General features: G+C 43.6%; 1 protein-coding gene across 5 annotated transcripts in view; it reads right to left on the reverse strand.

Annotated features, from left to right (window-relative positions):
• Positions 1–18460, reverse strand: part of adamtsl3 (ADAMTS-like 3) — a 128115-nt gene that overhangs the window by 68803 nt on the left and 40852 nt on the right. For all 5 annotated transcript variants that reach the window (XM_034164040.1, XM_034164039.1, XM_034164042.1 and 2 more), the window contains exon 2: positions 7789–7905. In XM_034164040.1, the coding sequence (XP_034019931.1) occupies positions 7789–7905 (117 nt within the window). The remainder of the gene's footprint in view (positions 1–7788; positions 7906–18460) is intronic.

Here is an 18460-nt window from a genome sequence, read left to right on the forward strand (position 1 = left end):
ACACAAACACAACGATGGGATTACATGAGGGTACGCTGCGCTGTTGCAACGGTAGCCAGCAGACACCCTGCTGCTGGTTCCACTCGCTCATGTTTGGAATGTGGGTGCTGTTTTGGGGGCTTGTCTCCAGTGGCATTGCCTCAGCAGCACGGCTCCAGTCACCACATCAAGTGCGGGCAATCTTCGATGTCGCGCTACGACGGCCAAAGCTTTAGTAAACACATATGTCAGCACAGCCAACGCTGGGTTTCCAACGCCACGTGGCTGAGCACCGCACTCACCAGCACCCGCTGCACTGTTCAAACACCACTCTAATGTGCCAAAAGCGCCGGCCAACTAAAGTGCACAACATGTCTTTGAATTCATTTCTAAGTCTTGTTCAGAATGTCAGCGTGCAACAAAGTGTTGGAATCCGCGTGCCAGGCAGGCAGCATGACAGAGTGTTTTTCAAAAAGCTGGCTATGCAAAAACAAACATTGGCATGCGGCGGTAACAGGCCGCACGAAAAGTGGTATTAACGTACTGTTTCAACCCAGACGTTTTCAAATCCATGCGAACAGTTTGTAGTCGGTGCATGCAATATGGACCAATCCAGACCAGCTGGTTTCTCCAAAGAAAACAATTATAATGAATAAATATGAGATAATGTTGGGATATAAACACATTTCAGATTTAAGCTGTAACATTCAAGTCTGTTTCTTAAGGTTGAAAGGGGTATTGTGAAACAAGAAAAACAATCAAGAAGAAGAAAAAAACAACAAATGTAAAATAATTCTGGCAATAAAGAGATTTTTGTCAAGAATTCAGCCATTCAAAACTGCTACAAGATGCTGTTGACATGAACAGTTTTGAGGTATGTTTCCTAGTGGCTAGCATCATCATTTGTGGTCATGATAAACATTCGTGTTACTGGAAAACTGTTAACGTCGACTGCGGTTAGCATGACCACATATGCTAAGGCTAACTGTGTAACCGCTAATGTGACACAAACCACAGTTCCCGTTTTCTTTAATATGACCCGTCAGTCATCAAATGAGTCATGTCATTGAAACAATGTCCGCGGCGCACTGTGCGTCCAGAAATCCAGTAATTCCTCCACATCACATTTTATTCAAATGTAAGCATGAAAAAGTATAATGTGGAATCCATATTGGCTCCAAACTGTTGGAGTTAAACTGTCATGACCTTGAGTTTGATCTTTCAAGGTCACAAAAAAACAAAAAGGGCATGTGACCAATATGAAGGTGATATAGGACTTTGTATTACTGTTTAATTGTCACCATAAGTGTAAATTTAAGCAATTCCTCACAACAGGAATCCTGAACATCCAGTGTTCTATTTCTGTACCCTCCAAATAATGGAGTCTATGCCCTGATTTAGGTATGAGGTCAAAATGTTGATCTTGGCTTTTGACTTAGAATTTAAACTTTTTCCTTTTTTTCTGAAAATCAAATAATTTTCTTTTTGGTTAAGCTCCATCATTTGAAGATGCAGCTAGCAGTAGTAGAAGATACTCTTAGGGTCCCTTACTCCTAGGGTCAACTAGTCCTTGGGTACACTAGCCCTAGAGTACATAGTCCTAGGTTCAAACTAGCCCTAGAGTACACTAGCCCTAGGGTCAACTAGCCCTATGGTACACTATGCCCTATGGTACACTAGCCTACTGGTACACTAGCCCTATGGTACACTAGCCCTAGAGTACACTAGCCCTAGAGTACACGAGCCCTAGGGTCAACTAGCCCTATGGTACACTAGCCCTAGAGTACACTAACCCTAGTGCTTGGGTCAACTAGTCCTAGAGTACACTAGCCCTAGAGTACACAAGCCCCAGGGTCAACTAGCCCTAGGGTACACTAGTGCTAGAGTACACTAACTCTAGTGCTTGGATCAACTAGTTCTAGGGTACACTAGCCCTAGAGTATACTAGCCCTAGGGTCCACTAGTCCTGGTTATGGTGAACTTTAAAATCAGTTTGGGGTTGTAATAAAAAGAGGTTAGGACCAGTGGACCCTAAGACCAGCAGACTCTAGGATGCGTGAACTCTCCCCTCTCCCTATATTTTGACCCCTATGTTTACCAGTTAATAGATGGTGCACCTTTGCGAACCTAATCAGTTCAACAACTCATGAATTAAAAAGGTTTTGTGTTTCACGTGGTAACCTCACTGGATGACAGTAACCGCTAACACTTTAAGTAGTCGTATAAACACCAGGAGGTAGTGGGGAAAAAAACATCCTCTTGGAATGCCAACGCTAACATGCCCATCCTTTTGAATGAAAACAAATGGAGTGTTTATCTGTGCAACGCCGATGCCCTTTCCACCTGGCATGACATGCATATAACACAGAGCTGCTAGCTAAGACACTGTGCAGCTGAGAGACAGCAATCTGTCTCTGCAACCCGCTGTTGGCCTTACGACTTGGTGCGCTTGCTGTTCACCGCCCCTGCTGGTTCGCGGCCCCATTCGCCCAACCCCAATGACCCTGAACCATGACACCCTGCCAGCGAGCAGAACCAGCTCAGCGTTTATTCATGCTGAAAGTAGGTTTATTTTCTTCAAATCAATGATTGCTGCATCGAGGATGAACATACATTAAGGCGTCGTGTTTGGTGTGTACAGAAGTGAGAGAAGATAAGAGAGATATGGCACATAAATAAGCAAAAAGACTTTTGTTAAATAATTGCCGCAAACATGTATTAAAAAAAACTGTCCAGTCTGTGAAACATGTTGGGAAGTGTTCTCATACCACACCGTTTTAAAGAACTGTCATTACCGACCACTTCACTGTCACAATCCGTAATCATGCAGCCAGACTTGGTGTTTTACAGCGAAAAAAAACCAAAAAACACCAAGTTATAGTTACGATTTCTACTCTGATTTTTTTTTTTTCTTCTTCTTTTTGTGGGAAAAAACAAAATGTAGATCAATCAAGATTTTTTTTTTTTAAGTGGCATGGAAAGCCTATGTTTGAGGGAACTCTGAAAAAAAATTAGGCAATGACGTATTAAGGCGTAAAGCTGAATAAGATTTATTACACTGGCAATTTGTCCAATGGGTCGGTACCAGCTGAGCAGATTTTCGGGTAAACTTTAGACTCCTTGAGGAACTTTTTAAAAAAGTCTAGCAACAAATCCAGCAATGTTTAGGTAGATACGAGCCAATTCAACTGCACCCCTGTCAGTGGGACTTGGAGGCACTCAGCCTTCATGTCTGGTTTAATAAATACTCCTTGTTCTGAGGAACAGCAATAACCTGACACGGTTTGAACTTTATTTTGCATGCCGATCCAGATTTGGCAGAAGTTCTCTGCTGGATGTTCTTCATGAACTTCATAGTATGTACACCAGGAGACTTCTGTTTTTCTCAAATACTGCATAGAGCCGCCTTTCAAGGTCTCACACTGTCAAAAGTCATGTGACAAATAGAAAGGTGATATCTGACTTATACAAGTGTATCTTGAACCAATCCTCAAATAGCGGTTCTACATACCACCTACACTGGGGCCAAAGTTTGACCTTGACATAACCATTTTTTATCAAAATCAAATTACTTTGTCCTTTGCTAACCTCAAATCATCCTGAAATGTTTTTACTTTCTTATCATGAAGAGTGTGAGACGTCTGCATATAGTTCAGGATCCTGCTGCTGGGTCTTGACTAAACTAGGCGATTGGATGACATCACACCTGATCTGGTTCCCTTTCACTGGGCTCCCTGTGACTGAAAAGCAGATTTCAAGATTTTGCTGCCTGCCTATAAGTCTCTAAATAACCCGTGCACCGACATATGTTGCCAAACCTGTTAACCTTATGTGCCTTCTCATGCCTGTAGTTGTATGATGGAGAGTTGCTTGGCGCCTTTGCCAACCATGCTCCTACTTTATCTTCTGCTATCTACCAAGTTTGGTCCAAATAACAGACACACAGGGTCAAAACCAATGCCCTCGCAGGTCTGATCGCAATCAGGTGCTGGGCCTTGGCCGAGGTATGCACTTTCTACAAGGGGAGCTATGACCACTACCTTTGTACCCCCATCCCAGGACTAAACCAAACCAACTTTTTTTAGGTTCCTTATGTGATCGTAGGACCTTTGTAGCTGGGACAGCGGTGGGATTGAACACCGGACGGCTTGCACTAAAGACCATTCCTCTACCAGGTCAGCCAAAGGGGAATTCCCCGTTAGCCAAGCTAGCGGGAACGTCTTTTCAATCGGGACCAGGACTTTCATCCTGCTACATATCTCCCCCACCATTATTGACTCATCTTGAAGTGCATTTAAGCATGTTCTGTTGACTACCCAGATCCTGCCGACAATGCCAATTGTGACCGTAGGACCTTTGTGGCTGGGATGGCGGTGGGATCGAACCCCAGACGGCTCGCACTAAAGACAATCCTCTACCAGGTCAGCCAAAGGGGAATTCCCCGTTAGCCAAGCTAGCGGGAACATCTTTTCAATCAGGACCCAGGACCTTCATCCTGCCACAGATGACCCAAAACACAATCAGGATGTTCCCAAAAATAAAAACTGGCCTCAAGCCAGTTATCCAAGATGGCCGCCAAAATAGGGTTTTTCACTAAAACACCTTTAAACAACTTAAATATCACAGAGATTCAATGGGAAGACCATTGCAGGTCACGGCAAACTCATTTGTGCCTAAACTAAATTCATTCATGGGTTTAAGATTCAAAATGGTGTCCAAAATGGCTGCCAATTGACCCTTATCATGAATCTCTGTGCTTTATTTTTATATATTAAAAGAATGATGATAGAACAGGTCAGTTTCCTTATGTTACACTAAATAATATTGTTGTACTGTCATGTTGGGAAAAAAAAACACAGGGCCTTCTCAAACAGCACACGAAGTCTGATACCAGAACAGAACTAATCATCCGTATAAACCAGATCATATTATTTAATAATGCTGGACATTTATGGAGCTGCACCCTGCATAAAGAATATGGGATAACATAGAGTGGCGGGTACGTCTTTAGCTCAAATAAGGCAGCTCTGTTCAGTCCAAGCAGCTTGTTGTGAGGCTGCCAGAAAAAACATTGAGAAAACAATTCATTTGGCCCCCCGTGGGGGGACAGGGTACTGCAAGGGTCCCGTGGTGGTCAGTCTTATTGGTCACCGGCTGGCCCTGGCAGATAGGTCATGGAAGTTCAACAAGAGAAGGCAAATCCACTATGGAGTGTTTGAGATTCCCTTCTGGGTTGCTTGTTAATTAAGCAGCAATTTGTCTTGGCATCAGCTCAAATTAATATTGAACCAAAGTCCAACACGGAACAGCGATAGAGGCGAAGGAAAGACCGAGAGGAAGTACTCAGTGGCTCGTGGGGGTCGTCAGCCAACTAATGTCAGGATCACAGAGTACATGGAGAGAAAAATAGTTTGCATCAAAAAATGATGTCAGGAAATCACCTTTTTTTGAATAAATATCAAGTTCTAAACCAGATTATCCCCTAAATGACCATTTGTATTGTTTTTTTTTTTTTTTTTTTTTACTTAAATAACGTGATGTTTCTCTTAAAGGGGTCAAATGGTACAAACCTAATTGGTGTTGACTTTTCATCAGAATATATTATTGAAGTTTCATGCTAAACCTTTTCAATTTGCCGTATTTGTGTGTTAAATCTGGTGCAATAAGCAACATTTACATGCAAAACAACTCATTTTAGACTTCTGTGACATATGTCACAGAGGTCATGCCTGAACCCATGCTTTCTCTGGAGGGACACGTCCACCAACTGTTCAGCCATGCTTTGTCCCGGCTCCGCCTTCCGATTAGAGAAGGGCAGAGCAAATCAACAAGCTAGTTTAAGGGGCTGGAAACAAATATCAAATATGGAAGAGTTGCTTCCATATTTGATATTGTTTGGCTAGTTAAACAACAACTGAAAGGGGACTGACCTAACCACGAGAATCAGGAAGTTAGCACGTAGTTAACATATTTTTCACCTGTAAATGCTGCCTGGAGCTTTTAAAGATGAAATTCTTGATTTGATACCCATTCCTGAACTGTCCAGTATGGGTGTCAGTGTTCACCAGGTGGCAAGCACAGCACATGAATCAAAAATAATGCTTGAAATATGACTGTTTCAAAGGTACTAAAACATTCACAGCAGTGCTTTGAATTCGCCATTCTAATTAGCCACATCCCGAGCCACACATTCTATCTATTACATTATTGTATACATCATGTCACACTGCGTTAATGGGACATTAATATGCCTACTTTTATCTTCATTAACAAATGGCTGTCATGTTGTTTTGGATTCATAATCCCCCCCCCCCCCCCTGCTGCCCCCCAAATTACATTCATTCTCACAGACTGGAAAAAAAATGGCAGTTTAGGGTGTAGATGTTAAGCGTACGTCCAATAATGTGAGTACATGTACTTACAGAATAGATACTCTTTCTGTGATGTTTGGTTTGGATATCACTCAAAAAACACGAACATTTAAGTGAAGATAGCATGTTTCCGGGCAGGGAATTAGCAGATTCCTCCCGAAATTATTGCAGTGGGACCGAAGTTGTCCAAAAAGAATGACAAAATGGGCGCGTAAGATATAAAACGTTTGACAACAAGAACTCCTCCAAAATCAGATAAAACAGCTGGGTGAGAGATGGGTGTAAGGAAACTGCTGTGACCATAACCACACGTCTCAGGGGTGATGACAGACTGAGAGTAACGCGGCAACGCCCCTCCACCCTAAAACGTATGCGAGTACACATGCGCTGCCCTGTTTCACATCAACCTTAACCACCCCGATTACGTCGACTCCCAGCATCCCACCATCATCATTCACTTCTGTTCATTACTGAGGTGTTGGACGTCTGATTTGTCTCGCCTCTGATGCGTTTCAGCTACATAAACATGCCGCAATAGATTAATTGTTTTTCCCCCTTAAAATCTTCCCGTATTATTAAAGAAACAAGACAACACGTGACCAAGAATCCTCCATCAGAAGCACCGTCCCCACACCAAATTTTGGACTTCCTCACAATTGTGTCTCAAGGCCATTTACCAATTTTGGTTTTGATATATCAAAGTGTTCCTAAGACCTGATTTTTGAAAATCAACATTTTGAACATACCTCTAAAAATGTAGCCCCTGGGTGGGGCTAAAGGGCTGAAGGCACAGACCATAGAGTAAAGATAGATAGATAGATAGGCAGTCTGAAGGTCAAGTGGACTGGTTTTGGATGGTGCCATATTGGCGGCATCTGACTCCACCCACTCTATGAATTGGAAAAGGGGTGGTACGTGGGCAAAACTAGCAGGATGGATGAAGCCCAAACACACCCACCTACCTCGAAGCTGCCAATCTTTCTCAAGGTAACTGGTAATGTGATTAATTAACATATTTCTGTGGACTGTGCAATGGTTTTCATAACTGGTGGAAAACTATGACAGGCATATTGCCTCAACAATACATCTATCCACATCTATGGAAACCTGTTAATAGCACTACCATACAAATCAAATTTCAACCAATGGAAATACTGGAGCGCAGACTTGTTAGATCTTGTGTTAGTACGATTCACCTCACAGCAAGCAATATTATCTTAGATAATTGTAATAAAATACCCTGAAAGCCCAAAAACAGTCAAATCCACACACAGCAAGCGGTCACCTTCTAGTAGAGGCTTACAGTTGTGACCACCTCTACCCAGTTGTCACTCAAAGCAACCACACCGCAGATTATTCATAACTTTATGGACAGAGAACATTTATGTAGCCCATCTGATGCAGACAGTAACTGCTGTGGTTTTAATCAGGCACTTACAGGATCCTCTGGTTTTTGGCCAGCATCATGGAGAGGCTCCTCATGGAGGTGGTCCCGTCGAATCAGAGTGAACTCTCTGATGAAAACTGCGTCCCCATGGCTCACGCACACACCAATCTGAAACCCAAAGATTGAGTCAGAAATGTCTTGTGGGTTGTTGGATACATTTATGGCAAAAGTGTATAAGGGGCGTTGTGACGCAACCGTTGACTTGAGGTGGGCTCTGAGTGATGTATAGTAAGATGGGTCATGTATAACACTTGGAACAGTCAAAGGAAATGGCAGGACTATTGAATTTAACATTTGTGTCACTCGTCAGAACCATTTTAACATACTGGCTGGGCTTCCATAGGGAGCTTTGGGCATAACATCAAGCTATAAATCAGAAAATGTGCATAGAATTTGCCATAAAGCTGTCAGTGGCAATGCTGTGTGACTAAATTGGGAATATTTCAGAGTCAAAGCGACAAATGAGATCACGATATGGTTTGAAAACCTACAACGCAAGGAAAGATATACATGAAAAAGTCAATATAAATTTTGTGCAAAAATAAACCATTGGGTTTCCTATGTCAGAAAACGACTCCCACAGATAGTTCTGCCTCAACATGTGAGAGATTCTCTCCATTTTGTCAGTTCAATCCATTCATAAGAAATCCAAATGTTCACAATCAAGATTTCTCGGGTTTAACACATCTTTAAGCCATCTGACATTTGTGATGTGCGTCGAACTAACCTCATCTTCTTCACGATGATCGGGTGGTAAATCAGTTTTTAAGTAGTCGGGGTTAAATGTTACTCGCCAACTGCGGCAAAACCTTACACCAGCCTTCTGTGGGAACGGGCTGAGGAGTGTAATCATAAATAAGACAAATCAAATCTGGTCTAAAGCCCCGCAGTCAGCACTCACTTAAGCCATGGAGGCATTTGTAACAGCCCATAAGTCACTGCGGTAAAACGCTGGAAGATGTTGACGTACAGTTGGTGTTCTGCTGGACACTGATTTGCACACGTGGCAGCTGTTGGGCCGCAATGCAACATTTCAGTTTGTCAGTTAAGAATATTAGTTCAGAATGTTATGCAATCATTGGCAAGTACAAGAATTTGCAAGACAGTTTTCTCCAAATGTCGATTGAGACGATGCCAGCGTGCTACACAAAACCAGCCTTGAGGCGTCAACACGAGTACATCCATGCAGAAGGTACAGCTGCCAAGGTGTGACTGCCAATCCCAAGAGACTATTAGAAACTGACTCGGTACATTTCTGGAAATCTAATTTTAACACATTTCACAAACCCTCTGATCTCTCAACCACAACTCTAAGGGTTAAGGTAGAGATGAGATGCTTTGGAGATATGCATCCATGTACTCGTGAAGAGGTGCTGAGAAACCACTTCCTGAACAGATGTCCTTTCTCAGTGCTAAACAGAGGCCCAGCTGAGATCCCAACTGTCTGTTTCTCAAGAGAATTTTCCCCCACGAGCTCCAGTTATTTTCTCACACACTGTTATTGTCTTAACACCAGACTGAACAGTCTAAATGTGTCCTCCAAGAGTTTGCATCCATCCATTAAAGCTGCAGGACATGCTGGAAACGAGACTAATGGTGCATGGCACCTAAAGTCTCTTTGGCTGAAGTCGATCAAGCTGGTTTCCCAAAAAAACACACAGCGGCTGTTCAGTGCCAACGTCAAGAGTCCTGCACTGAACTGAGAGCTGACATTTCAAAAGTGGGCTCAAGTACTCGGTTTTGCTACTGTGCAGGAAAGAGGAGGGGGAACATCCTCAACTTGGACGAGGATGAAGCTTAAGTAGTAGACGGTCCAAATGCTCCACAAGATATACTGAGTGTCTCCTTTGGATTTATTTGAAAGGAACATGGCATAGGTTAAGAAAACACACTTTCTTTTTTTTTTTTGAGGGTGAACCATGATCCATAGTACCTCATCCAACAGGCTCCCAATCTCCAAACGTTCACATGTAGAACACCCCAATCTACCTTTGAGTGTGTCGGTGCGGTAAAGTCGTACTAAGCTTCTGATTCATTAACCTCCAAGGCAAATTAAATTTCAAAGTCTACAGTATATGTTAACTTTGGAAATGGAGAGGAAGTGGTCTCTGAAGCCTTCAAAGAGCATAATCAACAGGAATAACACCAACCTGATATTATAATTGAGTGTTTCTACAGCATGGTGCCAGCTTCCAGTGTGTGGAAACTGTGAACAGTGGCTGACTTCTGCCGTGGTGGAGTCGTCCAAAAATGTACATTTTGTGCCCCGCTGCCTTTGATGAGTAGGATCCAGTCCAATGTTTACATAAGGACACCTTTCTTCAGGACCGGCTCCCGTCTGAATGAAGCCTTAAAAAGGAAATATATTCTCGCTAATCCACTTTCAAGTGGATGTATGTGAGATTTCACTTAACACATTTAGGAGTGGAAACATTGCGGCGTCCTTTTCCTCTTTCCATAAGGTGGATAAGGGCTCGCTTGTTTGATCTGAGGACATTACTGTATCAAACCACGAGATTTTTTTTTTCCACTCGCCATGAAGGAATCGAAGGATTACGATGGACTTGCCTTGGTATTTGTTCATTACAGAACCAAATCCCCCCACCAGGATTGGAGAGCTGATAAAGGTTAAGAGCCATAATGGCCATGACACACGTGTTGGCTCACCTGAGGCAACAAGACACTCGTCTGTGTCAAGAAGGAAGGAAACAAAAAAAAAATGCCGCTGGTTACAATTTTCACTTCAAGCTTTCACAGATGATATATGTAGCTCATGATGAAATTCTTGGGAAACAAACAAAATGAAACACTGCTTTCATCACCTTCTCTGATTCCTGATGGGCTTGCCTCTACTGGTGGTTGGCTCTCACTGCGGTATGTATCACTTCCTGTTTCGGAGCACAGCGGTTGTTTTGCTGTGTCTGTTAGCTGTTTAATCTGCGCAGTTAGCTTGATTAGTAACTATATAACGATTTGTTTCACAGTGTACTCTTCACGTGCCTTAACTAAAGCACTCCCTCTGCTGAATCACCTCTAAATATTTACACATTATTCACTTTGTGTGTTTTTAGGAATCCGCTAGCTTAGCGCAGCTACTAGCTCTTAGCCGGTTTAGCATGGCGGCTTCTCCTGTCTCTCCTACACTTTTCTGCTCTGTGTGTGAAATGTTTAGTATTCCTCGGCCTCCTTTAGCAAGTAATGGTACTTGTAATAAGTGTAGCTTCTTCGTAGCTTTGGAGGCCAGGCTGGGCGAATTGGAGACTCGGCTCCGCACCGTGGAAAATTCTACAGCTAGACAGGCCCTTGTAGTTGGTGCGGACCAAGGTAGCTTAGCCGCCGTAGTTCCCTTCCAGCAGATCCCGAGCAGCCGGGAAAGCAGGCCGACTGGGTGACTGTGAGGAAGAAGCGTAGTTCTAACAGAAGCCCCGTGTACACCGCCAACCCGTTCACATTTCTAACTGTTTTCCCCACTCGGCGACACACCCGCCGAGGATCAAACTCTGGTTATTGGGACTCTGTTTGAGAAATGTGAAGTTAGCGACACCAGCAACCATAGTCAATTGTCTTCCGGGGGCCAGAGCAGGCAACATTGAAGGAAATTTGAAACTGCTGGCTAAGGCTAAGCGTAAATTTGGTAAGATTGTAATTCACGTCGGCAGTAATGACCACCCGGTTACGCCAATCGGAGGGTCACTAAAATTAACATTGAATCGGTGTGTAACTTTGCAAAAACAATGTCGAACTCTGTAGTTTTCTCTGGGCCCCTCCCCAATCGCACGGGAGTGACATGTTTAGCCGCATGTTCTCCTTGAATTGCTGGCTGTCTGAGTGGTGTCCAAAAAATGAGGTGGGCTTCATAGATAATTGGCAAAGCTTCTGGGGAAAACCTGGTCTTGTTAGGAGAGACGGCATCCATCCCACTTTTGGATGGAGCAGCTCTCATTTCTAGAAATCTGGCCAATTTTCTTAAATCCTCCAAACCATGACTATCCAGGGTTGGGACCAGGAAGCAGAGTTGTAGTCTTACACACCTCTCTGCAGCTTCTCTCCCCTGCCATCCCCTCATTACCCCATCCCCGTAGAGACGGTGCCTGCTCCCAGACCCCAATAACCAGCAAAAATCTATTTAAGCATAAAAATTCAAAATAAAATATATAGCACCTTCAACTGCACCACAGACTAAACAGTTAAATGTGGTCTATTAAACATAGGTCTCTCTCTTCTAAGTCCCTTTAGTAAATGATCTAATAATGGATCAACATATTGATTTATCTGCCTTACAGAAACCTGGTTACAGCAGGATGAATATGTTAGTTTAAATGAATCAACACCCCCGAGTCACACTAACTGCCAGAACACTCGTAGCACGGGCCGAGGCGGAGGATTAGCAGCAATCTTCCATTCCAACTTATTAATTAATCAAAAACCCAGACAGAGCTTTAATTCATTTGAAAGCTTGACTCTTAGTCTTGTCCATCCAAATTGGAAGTCCACAAAACAGTTTTTATTTGTTATTATCTATCGTCCACCTGGTCGTTACTGTGAGTTTCTCTGTGAATTTTCAGACCTTTTGTCTGACTTAGTGCTTAGCTCAGATAAGATAATTATAGTGGGCGATTTTAACATCCACACAGATGCTGAGAATGACAGCCTCAACACTGCATTTAATCTATGATTAGACTCAATTGGCTTTGCTCAAAATGTAAATGAATCCACCCACCACTTTAATCATATCTTAGATCTTGTTCTGATGTATGCTATGGAAATTGAAGACTTAACAGTATTCCCTGAAAACTCCCTTCTGTCTGATCATTTCTTAATAACATTTACATTTACTTCTGATGGACTACCCAGCAGTGGGGAATAAGTTTCATTACACTAGAAGTCTTTCAGAAAGCGCTGTAACTAGGTTTAAGGATATGATTCCTTCTTTATGTTCTCTAATGCCATATACCAACACAGTGCAGAGTAGCTACCTAAACTCTGTAAGTGAGATAGAGTATCTCGTCAATAGTTTTACATCTTCATTGAAGACAACTTTGGATGCTGTAGCTCCTCTGAAAAAGAGAGCTTTAAATCAGAAGTGCCTGACTCCGTGGTATAACTCACAAACTCGCAGCTTAAAGCAGATAACCCGTACGTTGTAGAGGAAATGGCGTCTCACTAATTTAGAAGATCTTCACTTAGCCTGGAAAAAGAGTCTGCTTTATAAAAAGCCCTCTGTAAAGCTAGGACATCTTACTTACTCATCACTAATTGAAGAAAATAAGAACAACCCCAGATTTCTTTTCAGCACTGTAGCCAGGCTGACAAGAGTCAGAGCTCTATTGAGCCGAGTATTCCTTTAACTTTAATAGTAATGACTTCATGACTTTCTTTGCTAATAAAATTTTAACTATTAGAGAAAAAATTACTCATAACCATCCAAAGACGTATCGTTATCTTTGGCTGCTTTCAGTGATGCCGGGTATTTGGTTAGACTCTTTCTCTCTGATTGTTCTGTCTGAGTTATTTTCATTAGTACTTCCTCAAACCATCATGTCTATTAGACCCCATTCCTACCAGGTTGCTCAAGGAAGCCTACCATTAATTAATGCTTCGATCTTAAATATGATCAATCTATCTTTATTAGTTGGCTATGTACACAGGCTTTTAAGGTGGCAGTAATTAAACCATTACTTAAAAAGCCATCACCTGACCCAGCTATCTTAGCTAATTATAGGCCAATCTCCAACCTTCCTTTTCTCTCAAATTCTTGAAAGGGTAGTTGTAAAACAGCTAACCGATCATCTGCAGAGGAATGGTCTATTTGAAGAGTTTCAGTCAGGTTTTAGAATTCATCATAGTACAGAAACAGCATTAGTGAAGGTTACAAATGATCTTCTTATGGCCTCAGACAGTGGACTCATCTCTGTGCTTGTTCTTAGACCTCAGTGCTGCTTTTGATACTGTTGACCATAAAATTTTATTACAGAGATTAGAGCATGCCATAGGTATTAAAGGCACTGCGCTGCGGTGGTTTGAATCATATTTATCTAATAGATTACAATTTGTTCATGTAAATGGGGAATCTTCTTCACAGACTAAGGTTAATTATGGAGTTCCACAAGGTTCTGTGCTAGGACCAATTTTATTCACTTTATACATGTTTCCCTTAGGCAGTATTATTAGACGGCATTGCTTAAATTTTCATTGTTACGCAGATGATACCCAGCTTTATCTATCCATGAAGCCAGAAGACACACACCAATTAGCTAAACTGCAGGATTGTTTTACAGACATAAAGACATGGATGACCTCTAATTTCCTGCTTTTAAACTCAGATAAAACTGAAGTCATTGTACTTGGCCCCACAAATCTTAGAAACATGGTGTCTAACCAGATCCTTACTCTGGATGGCATTACCCTGACCTCTAGTAATACTGTGAGAAATCTTGGAGTCATTTTTGATCAGGATATGTCATTCAATGCGCATATTAACAAATATGTAGGACTGCTTTTTTGCATTTTGCGCAATATCTCTAAATGAGAAAGGTCTTGTCTCAGAGTGATACTGAAAAACTAATTCATGCATTTATTTCCTCTAGGCTGGACTATGTAATTCATTATTATCAGGTTGTCCTAAAAGTTCCCTGAAAAGCCTTCAGTTAATTCAAAATGCTGCAGCTAGAGTGCTAACAGGGACTAGAAGGAGAGAGCATATCTCACCCATATTGGCCCTCTCTTCATTGGCTTCCTGTTAATTCTAGAATAGAATTTAAAATTCTTCTTCTTACTTATAAGGTTTTTGAATAATCAGGTCCCATCTTATCTTAGGGACCTCATAGTACCATATCACCCCATAGCGCGCTTCACTCTCAGACTGCAGGCTTACTTGTAGTTCCTAGGGCTTGTAAGAGTAGAATGGGATGCAGAGCCTTCAGCTTTCAGGCTCCTCTCCTGTGGAACCAGCTCCCAATTCAGATCAGGGAGACAGACACCCTCTCTACTTTTAAGATTAGGCTTAAAACGTTCCTTTTTGCATAAAGCTTATAGTTAGGGCTGGATCAGGTGACCCTGAAACAATCCCTTAGTTAAGCTGCTATAGACTTAGACTGCTGGGGGGTTCCCATGATGCACTGAGTGTTTCTTTCTCTTTTGCTCTGTATGCACCACTCTGCATTTAATCATTAGTGATTGATCTCTGCTCCCCTCCACAGCATGTCTTTTTCCTGGTTCTCTCCCTCAGCCCCAACCAGTCCCAGCAGAAGACTGCCCCTCCCTGAGCCTGGTTCTGCTGGAGGTTTCTTCCTGTTAAAAGGGAGTTTTTCCTTCCCACTGTTGCCAAGTGCTTGCTCACAGGGGCTCGTTTTGACCGTTGGGGTTTTTCCGTAATTATTGTATGGCCTTACCTTACAATATAAGGCACCTTGGGGCAACTGTTTGTTGTGATTTGGCGCTATATAAAAAAAATTGATATTTGATTTTGATTTGATGGATTATTTAGTTATCTAACGTTCTTCCTCATACCACCTTTGAAGATGTACTCTACCTCCAATCCAGCTCCTCTGCCAGGTTTCTCTCAGCTTGATTTACCGATGTTCTTCTCCCAAACACGGCATGTCCTGTAAGTGTGAAGAGAAGAGCGGCAAGGAGCTGAACTTGTCTCCATTGCTGCCATCTACCCTTCAAACTACTTGACATGTTGGAGAGCATAGAGGACAGGAGGCCTTTGGGGGTGTGGCCTTTACATCCTGTTGCTTTCACGTTCTTTCAGACCCATCATAACGATGCGTGGTGGCACTTGTTCAACAAGCCCCTTTAAGTAGAGGTGGGCGATACCGGGAATTTTGGTACTGATCCGATACCAAGTAAATACAGGCCTAGTATCACCGATATCGATACTGATACTTTTTCAGATTTAAGCGTCATAGATCCAAAGGATCCAAAAGACCTAGGACAGAATTTTGCCAAACATTGTACGTGACAACAAAATACTTGTATTGTGTGTTTAAAAAAAAAAAAATCACTCAACACAACTTAAAACAAAATCTCCTGAGGTGGAGGGCTGACAAACCATGACAAAACATGAATACATGTTGTGTGACACAGCGCAGCGCTGCTCTTACAGACAGAGAGTAGACTTTGATGAATTTGGGTGCACAACAGTCAGTGCCTGCGGGACAGAAAAAAAGCTTGAGAATCAATCTTTTTACATGAGGATCGTTCAATATCAATACCAGCGTTGGTATCGTATTAGAATCAATCCACCCACCTCTACCTTCAAGGTTCCCAACAATGTTTTCCACGACTTCCGATACTACCCAAGTAACGCCACGAGGTGATTATCTGTAATCGTATACATGTTTTACATTCTGCTGTGATGACATGGAACTCCAAATGGTGACACAAGGTCAACAATTTTGCAATTTTTCTCAAACAAAACCTCTTATAGCAGTCATGCTATAATACATTGTTTATCGCCATAGGCATGTTTTGTTTTTTATCTTCTTTAAGGTATACTGCATGGCATCTGGGCAGGCAGGAAAATATGGAATGTGAATGTCATGGAACGTGAACATCAGTCAAAAGCAAACAACACCCACAATAGTGGAAATGCAACTTAAAACACCACAATTCTACATTTTGTAACAATGTCAAAACAGGTTTTTCCTACTTGTATCCATATTTAATAATTACATTTTAAATTTAAAACCTTTTCCTTTCTGTATTATGTTCTCTCTCTGATATCCTTCCATCTCGTGAGACGATGATAGTGCTATGGCGGTTGTCATGGGCATTGTCGGGAGTGGCTTAGTTGCCCAATTCTGGCAGGGCAATCCCAGCCACAGTTGGTACACTTGTAGGTTGAAGGGTTCTAAGCTTGTTGACTCTGCTTACGTTGTTGTCTCCTGCCCTCTACTGATTGGTTATGTTTTACTTGGCCACTCGTTACACCAGCCTTAACTGCGTGACGCCAGCCACTGCGGCTCGCTGTAAGCGGTTCCCAACCGGCTGTGTCTATGCCTATGCACTTCAAGTCACGCTTGTAAACATCCTTCTTTGTCAAGCACTGTTAGAAATTTGGAGTTGCTTTGCAACTTGCAAGACCTGAAAGGTCATGGCACCGCAAGCCCCAAGTCAAGCTCCAAGTCAGCTTGGCTGGCTCACTTGAGAGGTCGTGGTACTGTTGTGTGGGCCGCTGAAGAGGAGGTACTGCTGGCCCACCACCAGAGGGCGCCCTGCCTGAAGTGCGGGCTTCAGGCACGAGAGGGCGCAGCCGCCTCACGGGAGCAGCCTGGAGTGACAGCTGTCTCTCATCACCACCTGACAGCTGTCACTCATCACCACATCAGCAACTCCACCTCCCTGCCGAGATATCTTCTAGCCAAGAAGGTAAACTCTCAGCCGTTTGACTGTGCCGTACGCACCACGGAGGTGGAAGCGCGCGCTCAGGGCGCGGCTGCAGCTCCTCCTCCTGCTGTCCTGGTGCCGAATATAGACATTCCACTGGTCGTTCAACGAACCCCCCCACCATCCCCTGAAGCATACATAAGTCCCCCGGAACCATACGGCGTGCGCGGACTTCTTAATGCAGTGTTCGCTCGTCTTTGCACAGCGTCCCATGATGTACACGTCAGACTCCAGCCGGGTGGCTTATGTGATTAATTTGCTTCGAGGTGAGGCACGCGCCTGGGCTACAGCGCTTTGGGAGCAGAATGCACGGCTCCTAACGGTGTATACTGAGTTTGTGAGGGAGTTCAGACTGGTGTTCGATCACCCACATAGAGGCGAGACCGCTTCAACGGTGCTGCTGTCTCTGAGACAGGGGCGTCGGAGTGCAGCCGAGTATGCCGTCGACTTCCGCATCGCGGCTGCGAGGTCCGGCTGGAATAACGTTGCACTCCGCGCCGCCTTTGTAAACGGACTGTCTCTGGTCCTAAAGGAGCATCTGGTGGCTAAGGACGAGCCGCAGGATTTGGACGGGCTTATTGATCTAGTTATATGATTAGACAATCGGTTAGAACAACGCCGTCGGGAGCGAGACGAAGGACGTGGCCGGGCACGCACCGTCCCTCTCCCTTCTGGGTCCGAAAAGGTTCTGCCCTCCCCACACTCCACAGCCTCAGTGCTCCGTGTGGCTACAGCTCCCCCTGCTGACGTTGTTAGGGAGACAAGCAGGGCCAAAAGGAGATCTGATGACAGAATGAGGAGGCTGTCCCGCGGGGAGTGTTTTCTCTGCTGCTCAAAAGAGCATATACAGAGACTGCCCCAAACGACCAAAACGACAACACTCACCTTTAGAGACTGGGCTAAGGGTGGGTCATAACATTCACATGGGACATACACGCATATCTGCACGTCTCCCAGTTACGATCCTGAGTGGGGATCTAACCCTTCAGGCCCCAGCACTGGTGGACATGGGGTCAGAAGGGAATCTGCTGGACAGCAGATGGGCAAGGGAAGTAGGGCTCCCTCTAGTGGCACTCCCTTCACCATTGAAGGTGCGGGCCCTAGATGGCACCCTTCTCCCTTTTATCACACACAAGACACTGTCAGTAACTTTGGTAGTGTCTGGGAATCATCAGGAGGAGATTGAGTTTTATGTGACTCCTTCTACCTCCCGCGTGATTTTGGGCTTTCCATGGATGATTAAACACAATCCCCGGATTGATTGGCCGTC

The sequence above is a fragment of the Thalassophryne amazonica genome, chromosome 23, assembly GCF_902500255.1.
Source record: "Thalassophryne amazonica chromosome 23, fThaAma1.1, whole genome shotgun sequence".
NCBI lineage: Eukaryota > Metazoa > Chordata > Actinopteri > Batrachoidiformes > Batrachoididae > Thalassophryne > Thalassophryne amazonica.